Source organism: Manis pentadactyla, chromosome 2, assembly GCF_030020395.1.
Source record: "Manis pentadactyla isolate mManPen7 chromosome 2, mManPen7.hap1, whole genome shotgun sequence".
In the NCBI taxonomy this organism is placed as follows: Eukaryota; Metazoa; Chordata; class Mammalia; order Pholidota; family Manidae; genus Manis; species Manis pentadactyla.
Genome location: NC_080020.1, coordinates 158,164,097 through 158,181,509, shown reverse-complemented (window position 1 = coordinate 158,181,509; position 17,413 = coordinate 158,164,097). Strand labels below are relative to the sequence as shown.

Sequence of the window (17,413 nt, the reverse complement as noted above, 5' to 3'; positions counted from 1 at the left end):
ACATTTTCTTGTTAATAACATAGAATCTAACCTTGAAACCCTTGCCTGACTTCACAAATATGACTGACTTTTCTACTGAGATGTTAGATGCTTATTGAAAGCTATTCCACAGTCTCTCAGGCCTGCCAGCATCTACCACCTATCCCTGAGCCAATTTCCAGGTATGAGACCAAGGTTCTTGAAAGACTCTGACATTTACAAAGGCAGGGTTATTTTTTAAAAAATTAGTGTAGCAATAGAAAGTACTACTAGGAGGAACTTGGTAGGTACAATTTTATTATGTATGTATCTTTCCAGAGTCCCTAGAAGGACACTTCACTGGGGCATAACGGGCATTCGGCAAATACTTATTTGATTAAGGCAAATTTATTTATTAAATGACAGTTTTTGTATGTTCATTGTATCTCTGCTTAATTCTATCAAGCCAAAAGATTCTGATATATTTCAGATAGGAACTCCAGTAATAAATATCATCTATTAGTGAGCCTTTATTTTCTCAGGATTCAACTTTCTTAAATGAAATAACTCATTTTTTTTTTAAACAGTGAGCTGTGATTATAAATTTACTTTTTTTGACATTTTTCTTTGTCATTTTAGGCTGTTAGACCCAAAAAGGATGTTACCAACCATGTTGCTTTGCCCATCAATGCTACGAGACCCATCAGCATTAAACCTCAGCCCAGACCTACCAGCATCACAGGGTCCCAGAAGCCAAAGTTGGAGCCCCCAAAACTTGTGGGCAAGAGGCTGATATCAGGGTGTGTTTCTTCTAACTCAAACTGTAAACCATCCAGCAATAGTCAACACCAGCAAAAAGCTAGATCTTCCACAACTGGAGAACTGTTAAGAAAAACTGTGGGGTCACTTAATATAAAGGAATTGAAAACTAAAAAGCAGCAGATAACAGATCGAGGAAATACTCAGTGTACAGACTCTGTGGACAATGCCCATGTTGAAAATGAATCCTTGAATAGCTTTCTAAAAGAGATGAACAAAGAGAACTTGCCCCAAACCTTTCCAGACTCTGAGAGGAAGCCAGATTCTGAAGTGTGGGCCCTAAGAAAGCCAAAAACTAACTCTTACAATCAAAATAAGAGTAGTCTGGCTCCTAAACAAGCCTTGGGCAAAAGTTCAGAGAATAAGGCTGTTCTGAAAGACAGAGTTAATAAACAATTTGTTAGAGAAACACAAATCAGGATTCCACCAGTAAAGTCCCGGCAACTCCCTAGAGGAACAGATCTTGCAAGACCAGGAGAAAAACCCCCAAAGACAGATCCTTTTCACTCTGTTAATAGAACTCAAACATCGAAGAAACCAGTGGTCAAGGACATAAAGGAATTAAAGGTTAATAGAGGTAAATATGAAAGACCAAATGAAACTAAGTTACAATCGTGCATTGTTACTGAACAGAAAGTAAAAGGTACCAAGCCCCGGACACACCCTGGTATGCTTCAGGGTGGAAAAAACAACAGACATCTGAGCATTAAGCAAGATCAGAAATCCACTCAGACCCGTTTTAGACCGAAGACATCATGTGTACCTCAAAAATCGAAGGCCATAAACCAAAGACCTAATTTGGCAGTTAGCAACTTTAACTCAGTCATTCCAAGCACCCCCAGTGTAAGAGCAAATGGAACAAATGGGAATCAATGCAACAACAGCTGTCAACAAAAGCCGTGGACTTTGGAAGCCAAAGTGAAAAAAGCTCTTCCCCAGAACCATTTTCTAAACCAGACAGCTCCCAAAACTCAAGCTGGTAACACAACCATAAATGGAAGACCAGTCCCAAAGGGGACACAAACTAACCCAAATACTAAAAAGACCACAGCAGAGGATCGAAGGTACTTTGCTTTAATTTCAAACGTTTGTAATTTAAGATGATTAGGCAAATTAGTCATCAGGAATACTCAAGAAATAGGCCATAAACAATGGCACTAAATAATTGTTAGCTACAACCCTGAGAAAATATCTGGAGCAACTATAACAAATATTAAGACTTGACAGAGCTGAGTGGACATACTGTGTTATACATTATTCTCTAAATTTCTTGGTGCTTGAAATAATTAATTTTCTAAAAAGAAATCGAAACAGAATGGTCGAGTAGGAAATAGGGGTTGCTGATGTTGACTATTCATTCAAAAGGTACCCTTCCGGGACTGAACAGCAATAGAAGAGGGCAGGGTAAGAGGAGATAGAAGAGTGAGTTTACATAACTAGTAAGTGGGGAGATGGTAGTCCCTTGACAAGCAGACAAGTGGTTAAATCCAGAAAATGTATCAGGGAAGCAGAAACAGGAAACTTTGATGAGTCTGAGCAGGCCAAGATTTGGAAAGTAAGCTAAAGCAGAGAGGAGCAGTCAGTTTACACAGAATTCAGAAGGTAGAAGTAAGCATCTCAGGTTGCTGGTGGTTAACATTTAACATCTGTGATGCTTGAAACTGAGCCAAAAGATTTCATGTCCTTTCTGCACAGGACCAGACATAATCTCACAATGTAGTGAGCCTCCCAGGAGAGGCACCTATATATACTTGGTTGGAGTAGAAAATAAGGAGATTCCTGAAAAGGATGAAAGGAATGTGTAAAATAAGATGAAAGCTGAAAGGTATAGCAAGGTAGAGTGAGGGCAGGATTGATTCTCCAAGTAAATCCCCCAGCACCACAGATGAGCTCACTGAAGAGACAGAAAACAAACAACTTACTTCAGGGTGATGTGACAGGGAAAGTGAGGCTGGGATGACTTCTTTCTATAGAAGAATAAGGGGAAATTCAACAATGACATCTGGGCTGGGAAAAGGACAGTGACAGGAAGGATGAGCCTTCTGAGCAACAGGAAAGCTTGAGTACAAAGACCCTGAGCTGGTGAATGAGGAAGTCAGGGTCCCTACCCTGAAGTTCACAGTCTAAACCAGATAAGAGATGATGGACTGTAAGGCAGCGTGTGGAGTACTGACCATGTTTGATTACAAAAAAGAAGGAGTCTGGAGAGGGACATATCACTCACTTGTTCCTCAGTGCTCCTTGAAAAACTACAGCAGTGTGCCAGGCACTGGAGGCAGTAGTGGGCACACAGTCCAGCCTCTGCCCCTGGGGCACCTTTTTCCTTGTGTGTACAGAAGTCCTAGAATAATAAAATCATGGTATTGAGATTTTGGGAATAAATTGACTTTAGAAAAAGCAAGTTCCCTCTTCATTTATGATTAGGAGGAAGGCTAAGGAGATGCGAAGAATGCCGGGAACATGGGGGAAACACATCCAGATGTCTCAGCTTCTATCATTGAGCAGGGATGTTAAGTGAAGGTAAAGAGGGAGCAGCAGTTGGGGCTGAAATAAGCACTGAATTGATTGTGCTCTGGAGTAAAGGAGAGAAACAAGAGTTAATCAGTTATTGAAATTCTGGAAAAAGCAAAACTATAATGACAGATAAGAGATCAGTGATTACCAGGAGCTGATGATGAGGGCAGAGTTGACTCCCAAGGAGCATGAGGGAATTTTTGAGAGTTTTGTATCTTGATTGTAGTTACTGTTACATGGCTTCATGCATTTGTCAAAATTCACATAACTATACACTGAAAAAGGGAAATTTTACTGTATGCTGTTGCACACTTGTGTGTGCCAAACACTGTGCTAGGCACAGGAACATCCAAGATATCTGCCTTTATAGAGCTTGCATTCTAGTGGAGAAGACAGAAAATCAAAACATTGATTAAATACATCAGAATAATTACAGATAATTGCCTCTCCAAGCATGTGTCATTTGAGCAGAGAGCTGAAGACTGGTAATACAAGACCATAAGGCAGGAATGCGCTTGGGCTAAGTAGCTGAGATTATGCCAGTGCTCCTGGAGGGTGAGCAAGAGGGACTGCGGTATGACGTGAGGTTGGAGAGGTAAGCGGGTCATGCTGCACCTCAGCCATGGAAGACATTTTGGACTGTATTCCAAGAGCCAAGGAAGTTCCTGACAGTACCTCAATCTGGTTTACATTTTAAAGATCACTCTAGCTACTGTGCATAGGATGAATTTGATGAGGGTTAGAGTGGAAGCAAGGAGATGAGTCTGGAGGCAGCTGCAGTATTTCAGGTGACAGTGATATGGACTAGGAGGGTGGTCGTGCAGGTACAAGGTATACAGACTCCACAGTAATGTTGGATGTTGGGAGGAAAAAGGATTAAAGATAACTCCTGGTTTTAAGCCTCAGCAACTGGTCAGGTTTGGGTACTGTCTACCAATATAGGAAGGCTGTTTGGGAACTGATCTGGAGATGAAAATTAAGAGCTTTGTTTTGGCCAATATTAAATTTGAAATCCCTGCCAAACATCCAAATAAAAGATATCAACTAGGCAGTGGGTTTTACACAGTTTGGGACTGTAGGGAAAGATCTGGGCTGAAATGTGCATTTGTGAGTAATAAACATGTCATTGTACATAAAGAAGCTGAAGCACCTCCATCCAAACACTTGGGTCTGTGTGTCTTAGTGCCCTCCAAACAGTAATCTTTGGACTGCTTAGAAGCACAAGGAGAGAATGTGACAGTGGGAGAGAGTGAGGGTTAGCAGTTGGCACCCTCAGTGACCAACTACTTAAGAAAAGAGCCCTGAAATTATTGAGCCTGTTTAGGACAGTAGGGGGTCATGTGTGGTCTGGAGAGGGCTAAGGAACTGGGCAAAAGGTGTCACTTTGAGTAAGACCCGATTAAGGGCAGAATGCAGGTTTGGTGGGTCTGCTTGAGTGGCAGATATAAAGTTCATAGTGAAGGAATGGAATGCTGAGTTAGAGATCTCAGAGATGGAGGAATGTCTTAAGAAAGCAAGTGTCAGAGGGAGCATACAGGTGAAATGAAATTTTGAGAGGAAAACAATGAAAAATAATCATGAAGTAAGGAGCTTGAGGACTGAGACACCTAGTAATCCCCTGGCATATGCATTCTTAAGGGTGGGGCACTAGTGCTGCCATTACCTGTTTGTACATTGTTTTTTAATTCCATTTGCCTGACTTTGTCTGTAGTTGAAGGTGGCTAGTGATACTCAATCTGCATTAGCATATACTTTAGAAATTTTGTCCAAAAAAAAAAAATGCCTAAAGCCATTCTCCCTCTTTAATTGCATAACAGGAAACAACTGGAAGAATGGCAGAAATCTAAAGGAAAAATCTATAAACGACCTCCTATGGAACTTAAAACAAAAAGAAAAATAATAGAGGAGATGAATATTTCATTCTGGAAGAGTATGGAAAAAGAAGAGGAAGAAAAGAAAGCACTATTTGAACTGTCCAATAAAATTAACAACACTCTGACAGAATGTCTGCAGCTCATCGAAAGGGTAAGTGAATAAGCTCCCAAAGATTTGTCCCAGAGTCTTAAGAGTTTTTAAGCACTTTTCTTAGCTATAGTATAGGGTAGATAACCTCTGTCTACACAGAAATTTAGTTCCTCTTTTTAATGTAGAAGAATAATGCAATAATAATAATGGCATGCACTTAAATAATGGCTCTTGTATGCCAGGCACCATTCTGAGCACTTGACTTACATTATACAATTATCATAATGACCAGTACTCTGCCTACTTTACAAGTGAAAGAGACACAGAGAAGTTGGGAAATAAACCCAAGCAGCTTGGCACCAGAGGGATCCAAAAGGGACTTTTGGCTTCTTCCTGTATCAAGGTCCAAACAGTACACATATGACATTTGAATGCAAAGCTGAAGTCAAAAGGCAGGGTCACATGTAAAACTGGGTTTATCCTAAAGACCTTGGGTAACTGTGAATGTCACCTGTCATCTAAATTCTGCAGATAAGGATAAAGTAGGTGATAGCAAAGAGTATGACCCTTAGGAGATTCCTTGAAAGAAAAAACAATAAAAACAACTGGATCGAGAGTATGGGATTAAAGATGGCAGCATGAGAGGTGAGACAGAAACCTCCCAAAACCACATATAATATGAAAATATACTTAATACAACTAATCCTAAAAGAACCGCAGGAAAGAAGGCTGCGCCAGACTACATACACCTGAAGAAAAGAGCAGACCTTATGGAACAGGGTAACATACCAAAGCTGTGATCTGGCAGGACCCAAGCCTTTCCCCCACCCCAGCTCACCAGTGGGAGGAAGAGAAACGGATCGGGAAGGGGGTGGAAGCCTAGGACTGCTGAACACCCAGCTCTGGAGATCTGCTCTGGGAGCTCAACCTACATTGCATGGTGTTCTGGAGTTTTGTGTGGCTGGAAAGCTAAGACAGGCGGAATACTTGGAGAGACTGACATTCCAGCCACGTGTGGAAAACAGGGATCCACATCCAGCTGCCCTGGGACAAAAGAAAGGCGGGCAATCTGAGAGACTTCCTAACAGTAAGAGGGCTGCTAAAGGGGCAAGGATTGCACTAAGCTTGCGGCTCAGAGAAAGGATAGGTGGATAAAATTGTCAAGGTGCACTCTGCCCAGCAGGTTGAGAATTTACAGGAGCTTCAAGTGCTCCATCCCCTTGGCTGGCTACAGAGCAGCTCTGGGGCCCCCCACTGTGATACACAACCTGCTATGCCTTCTTCCCAACCTGCCAGCACCGGCTCACAAATAGGCAGTCCCTGCCCTGGTGTCAGGCCAGCCAGAGGGAGGCCCTGCCTATGGAAGCTACTAACCCAAAGCACAGAGGCTTACACGTGTGCATTCGGCCCACTGGTTCTGACAGTGGAGACAGGCACATTAGCCGGGAAGCCAAAAACAGCTCTTTCCATCCCCCAGGCACCAGTGCCACTCCCCTGCTACCCCCAACATCACTCCAGGGGCTGAGCAGTTCCAGAGAGTAGAGCTTCTGGGCACTAGAGGGCGCCACAGACAAATATGAAATGTCAAGGTAACCTGGTTCAAACCAAAATCCCACAAACACCAAAAAAAGAACCAAGTGACACTGAACTCATCAATCTTCCTCAAAGAGATTTCAAAATAAAAATCATAAACATGCTCATGGAGGTACAGAAAAATATTCAAGAACTCAGAGGCAAACTTAGGATGCAGATTCAATCATTAAGAAATTTAGTATTTGAAATGAAAAAAGGAGGGATTTAAAAGTTGATTACATGTAGTAGAAGAGACAGTAAATGGAATAGAAATTAGAGAGGAGGAAAACAAAGAAGCTGAGGGACAGAAAGACAAAAGGATCTCTAGGAATGAAAGAATATTGGTGGAACTGTGTGACCAATCAAAATGGAACAATATTCGCATTATAGGAATACCAGAAGAAAACGGATAGAAAGTGTCTTTGAGGAGGTAACTGCTGAAAACTTTCCCAGTCCGGGGAAGGAGATAGTCTCTGAGGCCATGGAGGTGCACAGATCTCCAACACAAGGGACCCAAGGAAGACAGCACCAAGACATATAATAATTAAAATGGCAAAGATCAAGGATAAGGACAGACTTTTAAAAGCAGCCAGAGAGAGAAAAAAGATCACAAAGAAAGGAAAATCCATCAAGCTGTCATCAGACTTCTCAAGAGAAACCTTACAGGTCAGAAGGGAGTGGTACAATATATTTAATGCAATGAAACAAAAGGGCCTCGAACCGAGAATACTCTACTGGCAAGATTATCATTTAAATTTGAAGGAGGGATTAAACAGTTTCCAGATAAGCAAAAGCTGAGAGAATTTACCTCCCACAAACCATCTCTACAGTGCATGTTGGAGGGACTGCTATAGATAGAAGTGTTCCTAAGGCTAAATAGCTGTTAACAGAGGAAATGAAACCGCAGAAAAGTAAGTAGAACAATTAATTACTAAGCAGATGCAAAATTAAATCAGCTACCCACAAAGTCAGGCAAGGAATAGGCTAAGAGTACAGAATATAATACCTTGATACCTAGTATATAAATAATGGAGAAGGAAGAAAAAGACAAAAGAAAAAAAAAGAACCTTTAAATTGTGTTTGTAATAGTAAGTGTTGATTTAGACTGTTAGATAGTAAGGGAATTACCCTTGAACCTTAGGTAACCATGAATCTAAAGCCAGCTATGGCAATAAGTACATACCTATCAATAATCACCCTAAATGTAAATGGTCTAAATGCAACAATCAAAAGACATAGAGCCACTGAATGAATAAAAAACAAGATCTGTCTATATGCTGCCTACAAGAGACTCACTTCAAACCCAGAAACATACACAGACTAAAAGTGAAGGGATAGAAAAAGATATTTCATGCAACTAATAGAAAAAAGCAGGAGTTGCAGTACTTGTATCAGACAAAATAGACTTCAACACAAAGAAAGTCACAAGTGACAAAGTAGGACATTACATAATAATAAAAGGGTCAGTCCAAAAAGAGGATATAACCATTATGAATATCTGTGCACCCAACACAGGAGCATTTACATACGTGAAACAAATACTAACAGAATTAAAGGGAGAAATTGAATGCAATGCATTCATTTTAAGAGACTTCAACACACCACTCCAAAGGACAGATCAACCAGACAGAAAATAAGTAATGACACAGACACTGAACAACACCTTAGACAAGATGGACCTAACAGACATCTACAGAACACTCCACACAAAAGCAGCAGGATACACATTCTTCTCAATTGCACATGAAACATTTTCAAGAATAGATCATATACTAGGCCACAGAAAGAGCCTCAGTAAATTTAAAAAAATTGAAATTGTACCAACCAGCTTCTCAGACCACAAAGGTATGAAACTAGAAATAAATTATGCAAAGAAAATGAAAAATCCCATAAATACATGGAGGCTTAACAACATACTCCTAAATAATCAGTGGATCAGTGACCAAATTAAAACAGATCAAGCAATATATGGAGACAAATAACAATAATAATTCAACACCACAAAATCTGGGATGCAGCGAAGGCTGTGCTAAAAGGGAAGTATATTGCAATACAGGCCTACCTCAGGAAAGAAGAACAATCCCATATAAACAGCCTAAACTCACAATTAACAAAACTAGAAAAAGAAGAACAAATGCCCAAAGTCAATACAAGGAGGGACATAATAAAGCTTAGAGCAGAAATAAATAAAATTGAGAAGAATAAAACAGTAGAAAGAATCAATGAAAGCAGGAGCTGGTTTTTTGAGAAAATAAACAAAATAGATAACCCCATAGCCTGACTTATCAAGAACAAAAGAGTCTACACACATAAACAGAATCAGAAATGAGAAAGGAAAAATCACTATGGACACCACAGAAATACAAAGAATTATTAGAGAATACTATGAAAAAGTATATGCTAACAAACTGGATAACCTAGAAGAAATGCACAACTTTCTAGAAAAATACAACCTTCACAGGCTGACCCAGAAATAAACAGAAAATCTGAACAGACCAAATACTAGCAAAGAAATTGAATTGGTAGTCAAAAAGCTACCTAAAAACAAAACCCCTGGACTGGATGGCTTCACCATTGAATTTTATCAAAGATTTAGTGAAGATCTAATACCCATTCTCCTTAAAATTTTCCAAAAAGTAGAAGAGGAAGGAATACTTCCAAACCCATTCTATGAGGCCAGCATCACCCTAATACCAAAACCAGGCAAAGACACCACAAAAAAAGAAAATTATAGACCAATATCCCTGATGAACATAAATGCAAAAATACTCAACAAAACATTAGCAAACCAAATTCAAAAATACATCAAAAAGATCATCCATCATGATCAAGTAGGATTTATTTCAGGGATGCAAGGAGGATACAATATTAGAAAATCCATCAACATCATCCACCACATCAACAAAAAGAAGGACAAAAACCACATGATCATCTCCATAGATGCCAGAAAAGCAATCAACAAAATTCAACATCCATTCATGATAAAATCTCTCAACAAAATGGGTATAAAGGGCAAGTACCTCAACAAAATAAAGGCTATATATGATAAACCCACAGCCAACATAATACTTAACAGCAAGAAGCTGAAAGCTTTTTCTTTAAGATCGGGAGCAAGACAAGGATGCCCACTCTCCCCACTTTCATTCAACATAGTTCTGGAGGTCCTCACCACGGCTATGAGACAACACAAAGAAATAAAAGGCATTGAGATTGGCAATGAAGAAGTGAAACGGTCCCTGTTTGCAGATGACATGATATTGTACATAAAAAACCCTAAAGAACCCACTCCAAAATTATTAGATCTAATATATGAATTCAGCAAAGTTGCAGGATACAAAACTAATACACAGAAATCTGTTGCATTCCTATACACTAGCAATGAACTAGCAGAAAGAGAAATCAGGAAAACAATTCCATTCACAATTGCATCAAAAAGAATAAAATACCTAGGAATAAACCTAACTGAGGAAGTGAAAGACCTATATTCTGAAAACTACAAGACACTCATGAGAGAAATTAAAAGATACCAATAAATGGAAACACATCCTGTGCTCATGGATAGGAAGAATTAATATTGTCAAAATGCCTATCCTGCCTGAATGTAGATTAAAAATGGCGGCGTGAGAGATGAGACAGTGGCTTTCTCCTAAAACTGCATATAATATGAAAATATAATTAATACAACTAATCCTGAAAGAACAACAGGAAAGGACTGCACCAGACTGCATACACCTAGAGAAAAAAAGCAGGCCTCTTGGAAAAGGGTAACGTACCAAAGCAGTGGCCCGGCGGGACCCAAGCCCTTCCCCCACCTCAGCTCACCAGTGGGAGGAAGAGAAACCAAGCAGGGAGGGAGTGCCGGCCTGGGACTGCTGGATACCTAACTCCAAGATCTTCTCTGGGAGCACAAACCTACATTTCATGGTGCTTTCATGATACTCTCCTGATTATGAGGTTGGAAAGCTAAGACAGACAGACAGAATTCCTGGAGAGACTGAGATTCCAGCCGCTTGTGGAAAGCAGGCATCCATATCCGGCTGCTCTAGGACAAAAGCTTATACCTGTGTGCTCGGCCCACTGGTTCAGGAAGTGGAGACAGACATAGCAGCCGGGAAGTAGGAAATAGCACTTTCCTCCCACCAGGCACCAATACCACTCCCCTGCAACCCCGACATTGCTTCAGGGGCTGAGCAGCTCCAGAGAGTAGAGCTTCTGGACACTAGCGGGTGCCATATACAAATATGAAATGCCACAAGAACCTGGTTCAGAGTAAAATTAATATAACTCCTGAGAAAGATAACATGGACCTCATGACTTCCTGAATGGGAGTTCAAAATAAAAATCATTAACATGCTCATGGAGGTACGGAAAGATATTCAAGAACTCAGGAATGAATTCCGGTCAGAGATCCAATTGTTGAAGAGCACAATGAGGGTATTAAAAGTAGATTGGATATGGTGGAGGAGACAATAAGTGAAATAGAAACTAGAGAAGAGGAATACAAAGAAGCTGAGGCACAGAGAGAAAAAAGGATCTCTAAGAATGAAAGAATATTGAAAGAATTGTGTGACCAATCCAAACAGAACAATATTCACATTGTAGGGGAACCAGAAGAAGAAGAGAGAGAGAAATGGATAGAATGTGTCTTTGAGGAGGTGATTGCTGAAAACTTATCCAATCTGGGGAAGGAGATAGTTTCTCAGGCCATGGAGATGCACAGATCTCCCAACACAAGGGACCCAAGGAGGACAACACCAAGATATATATTAATTAAAATGGCAAAGATCAAGGATAAAGACAGACTATTAAAACCAGCCAGAGAGAGAAATAAGATCACATACAAAGGAAAGTATAACAATGAAGCAAAACTGAAGGAACAAAATAGCAGCAGACTCAGAGACTCCAAGAATGAACTAGTGGTTACCAAAGGGGAGGGGTGTGGGAGGGTGGGTGGGGAGGGAGGGAGAAGGGGATTAAGAGGTATTATGTTTAGTACACATGGTGTGTGGGATCACGGGGAGAACAGTGTAACAGAGAAGGCACATAGTGGATCTGTGCCATTTTGCTGCACTGATGGACAGTGACTGCATTGGGGTATGGGTGGGGACTTGATAATATGGGTAAATGTAGTAACCACATTGTTTTTTCATGTGAAACCTTCATAAGAGTGTATATCAATCATACCTTAATAAAAATTTTTTTAATGGCGATCCTTCCTAAAGCAATCTACAGATTCAATGCAATCCCTATCAAAATACCTACATCATTCTTCAATGAACTAGAGCAAATAGTTATAAAATTCATATGGAACCGCAAAAGACCCCAAATAGCAAAGCAATCCTGAGAAGGGAGAATAAAGTGAGGGGTATTAAGCTCCCTGACTTCAAGATCTACTACAAAGCCACAGTAACCAAGACAATTTGGTACTGGGACAAGAACAGAACCATAGACCAATGGAATAGAGTAGAGAGCCCAGATACAAACCCAAGCATATATGGTCAATTAATATATGATAAAGGAGCCATCGACATACAATGGGGAGATCACAGCCTCTTCAACAACTGGTGTTGGCAAAACTGGACAGCTACATACAAGAGAATGAAACTGGATTATTGTCTAACCCCATACACAAAAGTAAACTCGAAATGGAGCAAAGACCTGAATGTAAGTCATGAAACCATAAATCTCTTTGAAGAAAACATAGGCAAAAATCTCTTGAATATAAACATCAGCAACTTTTTCCTGAACACATCTCCTTGTGCAAGGGAAACAAAAGCAAAAATGAACAAATGGGACTATATCAAGCTAAAAAGCTTCTGTACAGCAAAGGACACTAGCAGAATGAAAAGATATCCTACAGTATGGGAGAATATATTTGTAAATGACATATCCGACAAGGGTTAACATCTAAAATATATAAAGAACTCACACATCTCAACACCCAAAAGACAAATGCCCCTATTAAATAATGGGCAGAGGATATGAACAGACAATTCTCCAAAGAAATCCAGATGGCCAACAGGCACATGAGAAGATGCTCTGCATCGCTAATTATCAGGGAAATGCAAATTAAAACCATAATGAGATATCACCTCACATCAGGTAGAATGGCCAACATTGAAAAGACGAGGAGCAACAAATGTTGGTGAGGATGCAGAGAAAGGGGAACCCTCCTACACTGCTGGTGGGAATGTAAACTATTTCAACCATTGTGGAAAGCAATATGGAGGTTCCTCAAAAAACTAAAAATAAAAATGTCATTTGACCTGGGAATTCCACTCCTAGGAATTTACCCAAAGAAAATAAGTTCTCAGATTCAGAAGGACATATGCTCCCCTATGTTTATTGCAGCACTATTTACAATAGCCAAGATATGGAAGCAACTTAAGTGTCCATCAGTAGATGAATGGATAAAGAAGGGGTGGTACATGTACACAATGGAATACTATTCAGCCATAAAGAAACAAATCCTACCATTTGCAACAACATGGATGGAGCTAGAGGATATTATGCTCAGTGAAATAAGTCAAGCAGAGAAAGAAATACTAAATGATTTCCCTCATTTGTGGAGTATAACAACAAAGCAAAACTGAAGGAAGAAAATAGCAATAGACTCACAGACCCTAAGAAGGGACTATGGGTTACTAAAAGGGAGGGTTGAGGGAGGGTGGGTCTGGAAGGAGGGAGAAGGGGATTGAAGGGTATCATGATTAGGGCACATGGTGTGTGTGAGTTCACGGAGAAGACAGTGTAGCACAGAGAAGACAAGTAGGGACTCTGGCATCTTACTGCACTGATGGACAGTGACTGCAATGGGGTATGGGGAGGGATTCGATAATAAGGGTGAATGTAGTAACCACATTATTTTTCTTGTGAAACCTTCATAAGATTGTGTATCAATGATACCTTAACAAAAAAAACGGTTAAATAAATAAATAATAAATAATAAATAATAATTGGATCGACTTTTATACTAAGGTTCTTGCCTGAAGCAAATCCAGTTCTGTCTTTTGGCTGGTAGTGTTGGACATCAAAACAAAACAAAACAAAAAAATGGAAATCTTTAGTTTTGGTCTATCCCAGCAGTTTTGTTCACAAAATTCAGTTAAACATTAACTATGTCTCCTTCATGGACTTAAACTTAGTTGTTTTTGTCATCATCATTGCTCCTTCTTTTGTTTTCCTTGTATTAAAGAAAATACATTAATACATTTTTATTGTTAAAAACATTTCAGGCAGCACAGCTAAAGGACCAGCCCTCCCATGGAGCAGGTGCATGCACACACAAAGTTATGCATCCCGGGCTTCTCCCTGGAGGTGACCACTATTACCATTACACTTCCAGGCAGTTTTTATGCATGTATATACAAAATAGGTACACAGAGAAACTAGTATGTAGTTTTGTGAGTTGCAGTTATTTTATTTCAGATTTTTATGTGTGTTCTTTGTCTCATGTTTTCCTAGTATTGCTATTATGCTGGCTTTGTCAAATGAGTTGGAGATTTCCCTTTTTTCCTACACTCTGAAAATAGTTCTGTGACATGAGAATTATTTTTTTCTTTGAAGGCTTGGTAAGAACTTACCCATAAAATCATCTGGACTACAAAGGATAGTTTTGTGTGTATCTTTTCTATTTTTTTCCTGGGACATTGATCTATTTAGGTTTTTATTTCTTGAGCCAATTCTAGTAATTTTATGCATTTCATTTAAATGTGACTTGCTAAATATTTCTCTATTAATCTTTTTAAAAAGCTGTCTTTGAGGGTTTATTGATTTTTTTTTTCTGGCATCAATGTGTATGTCTATTTTTATGTTTATTGTTCTTTTTCTAGCCTTTTTAGCTGAAAGCTTAAATCATTTATGTCTGTCTTACATTTAATGCTATAAATTTGCCTCTGAATTTAGCTTTGGTCATATCCTTCAGATTTGACTAGGTTTGGCTCTGTATCAGTTAGATCAAGTCAGAGAAACAAAAACTTCACCAGTTACCTCAATAGAAAGAATGCAATAACATGAAGATTGGCTTCACAATGTCATATGTGAGTCCTCTACAAGTGGACCCTAATAGGAAAATTTGTGTGGAAGTAATTTACTAGGAGGAAGCTCCTAGGGAAAACTAGGAGGGATGTAGGGATGTGGGGCCAGGAACAGAAGGAGGCCAAACAGGCTGTCGTATTGAGCAAAATCCATGGAGAGTGACTGGCACAATCCCACAGGAGATGCCCTGGAGACAGTGTGGGTCAGACCTCTCAGAGTTGTCCTGATCAGGGACAAGGGAGCTGTGGTGTTAATAGTTCCACAGTCATGGATTAATGGCTGCCCTTGGGGTACAAAAATTCCCAAACACTCTGTCTCTCTGAATACTGCAAAGAGTTGCAGGTGCTTTGTTGGGCATGAAAGCCCTTTGTGAGCCTGTGTAGACTAAAATGATCTTCAGAGAAGATATGGGTGCCACACAAAGGGCTGACAGCCAAACAGAACCTGAGGTAACAGTGGCAATAACTTCAGGAAGCAGCTAGCATCCATTGGTCCAGGAGAGCAAAGTGGTTGGGAGTATCAGAACTTAGAAGCTAGGCGAGACAGACCCTGGTGGGAATGGGACGCCAACTCTAAAGAGGGCATACTACCCCACAGATACTGAGACCTTAAGGGCTGCAAGTAGGGCCCCGCAGGGCTGGGGATCTGACCTGGAGAAAGGGATGCTGCCCAATTGGTGCTCTAGCCTCCAAAAGCCCAGTGAGGTGGGATCTGTGAATGCCGGGGGAAAGGAGGCGAGGACTACCCGCTGCTGCCAGAGCGAGGGACCGATGCTGAGGTGATGGAAGCACATGGGAGAGAGGAAGTCCCTGCTCTTCACCAGGCTGCAGTCTCCTCTAGTGCCCCATCTTGGTAGAGCCCAGCAGGGAGCTGTTGGGAAGGCAGAAAGTGATTTACAGAATTCTAGCCCCAGAGTCACAAAGCAGAGAGGTTAAGAATAGGTGGGTCTGGAACCGAGACCATTAGCTTTATAACTAAAGTGTTCTCATCATTGTTCATTGTTGAGATTTCTACTCTAAGTTCTTCTTTAACCCAAAAGTTATATTAGAAGAGTATTTTAACTTCTAGATATGTAGGGTTTTTTTGTTTTTGTTTTTTTCTGTCAATTTCTTATCATACTGCATTGTGGCTGGTGAACATAGCTTGTATGTGTTCTACTTGATGAAATTTTGAACTTTTCTTTCTGGTCTTAATGTCTGATCAGTCTTAATGATGTTCCAAAGTGTTTGAAAAGAATATGTGTTCTCTGTTGAAGAGAAAATTCTACATGGGTATCCGTTACAACAAACTTAGGAATTTTAAATAGCACAATTATTGTTTCCTTATTTAATATATTGCTTTCTGAAAGAAATATGCCAAACACCCACTGGCACTGTGATTCATGATTGATAATCTCTCTCTGTATTTCTGTCAACTTTACATTCTATTTTTCATGACTTGCTTTGATTTCCTTTTGCCTGATGTTAATCTTGCCACACATGCTTTGTTGTTGCAATTTGTCTAATCTTTTTCCATCCCTTTATTTTTAAAAGTATGCCCCATATAAATACATACAGTTGAATTTTTTTAACCAAATCTAGAATTCTCTGCTTTTAAAAAGTGAATTTAGCCCATACACATTTATTGTAATTACACATTTAAATTTATACCTGCCTTTTTTTTTTTTGTAATCCAATTTATTTACACTCTCTTTTGGTTTATTTTCCTTCATTTCTGTGTTTGGTCCCATTTTCTTTATTCCATAAAGAAAGCAATAAATTGAAATCACAAAGGAATGTGCTAAGCTTAAGTTGAAACATGTCATGCAAGTTAGATTCTTCAGGTAGTTACTATTGTCTCAAGTTTTCCACTTGAATTCAAAAGTATATTAACTAGTAACTTTGTGAATTTTGAATGGCAAACTTTCTGAGTTCACTTGACATAAATGTCACTATTTCTTCCTTGTGCTGGAACCATAGTTTGTCTGGGGGAAATGTCTAAATTCAAATTTTCCCATAGAAAATTTGAAGTGCTGTTTTGTTTTCTTCCTTGCATCTGCAGTTGTTGATTTAGTAAACTCTCCTGTCAGTCTAATTCCCATTCGTCTATAGGTAATCCCCACCCACCTCGTCTGAAAATGTTTAAGATTTTCTTTTTATCCTTGGTTTTCTATGCATGGTTCTTTTTTCATTCCTGCTTGGCTTTTTGAGGACATTTCAGTATGAACACTTATTTCTTTGTTCAGTCCTTGGGAATTGTCTTCTATAAGTCTTCAAATGTGTGTTCAACTTTGCTTCCTCTCTCTGTTTTTTCATTCTAGAAATTCTCTTAGAGGCTGTTGGATTTCCTGAGTGATAAGTGCATCCTGCAGAGCTCCTCCTTTCCTTTCATGCTCTTCATTTCTTTGTTCTGTTGCACTGGGTTCTGGGAGAATTCCACAGCTGAATTTTCAGCTCACTGATTTACTATTCAACCATGTCCATGCCTCTCTCCTGCCATTCTATTGATTCTTTTTTATCATAGGTAGTTCTGGTTTTACGATAGCAATATTCTCTTACCACTCTGAAGA

The 17,413-nt window shown here is 39.7% G+C and overlaps 1 protein-coding gene across 2 annotated transcripts in view; it reads left to right on the top strand.

Annotated features, from left to right (window-relative positions):
* The window catches only part of CKAP2L (cytoskeleton associated protein 2 like), a 33,224-nt gene that overhangs the window by 8,579 nt on the left and 7,232 nt on the right, over positions 1-17,413 (top strand). For both annotated transcript variants that reach the window (XM_057497008.1, XM_036905041.2), the window contains 2 exons: positions 598-1,841; positions 5,109-5,316. In XM_057497008.1, the coding sequence (XP_057352991.1) occupies positions 598-1,841; positions 5,109-5,316 (1,452 nt within the window). The remainder of the gene's footprint in view (positions 1-597; positions 1,842-5,108; positions 5,317-17,413) is intronic.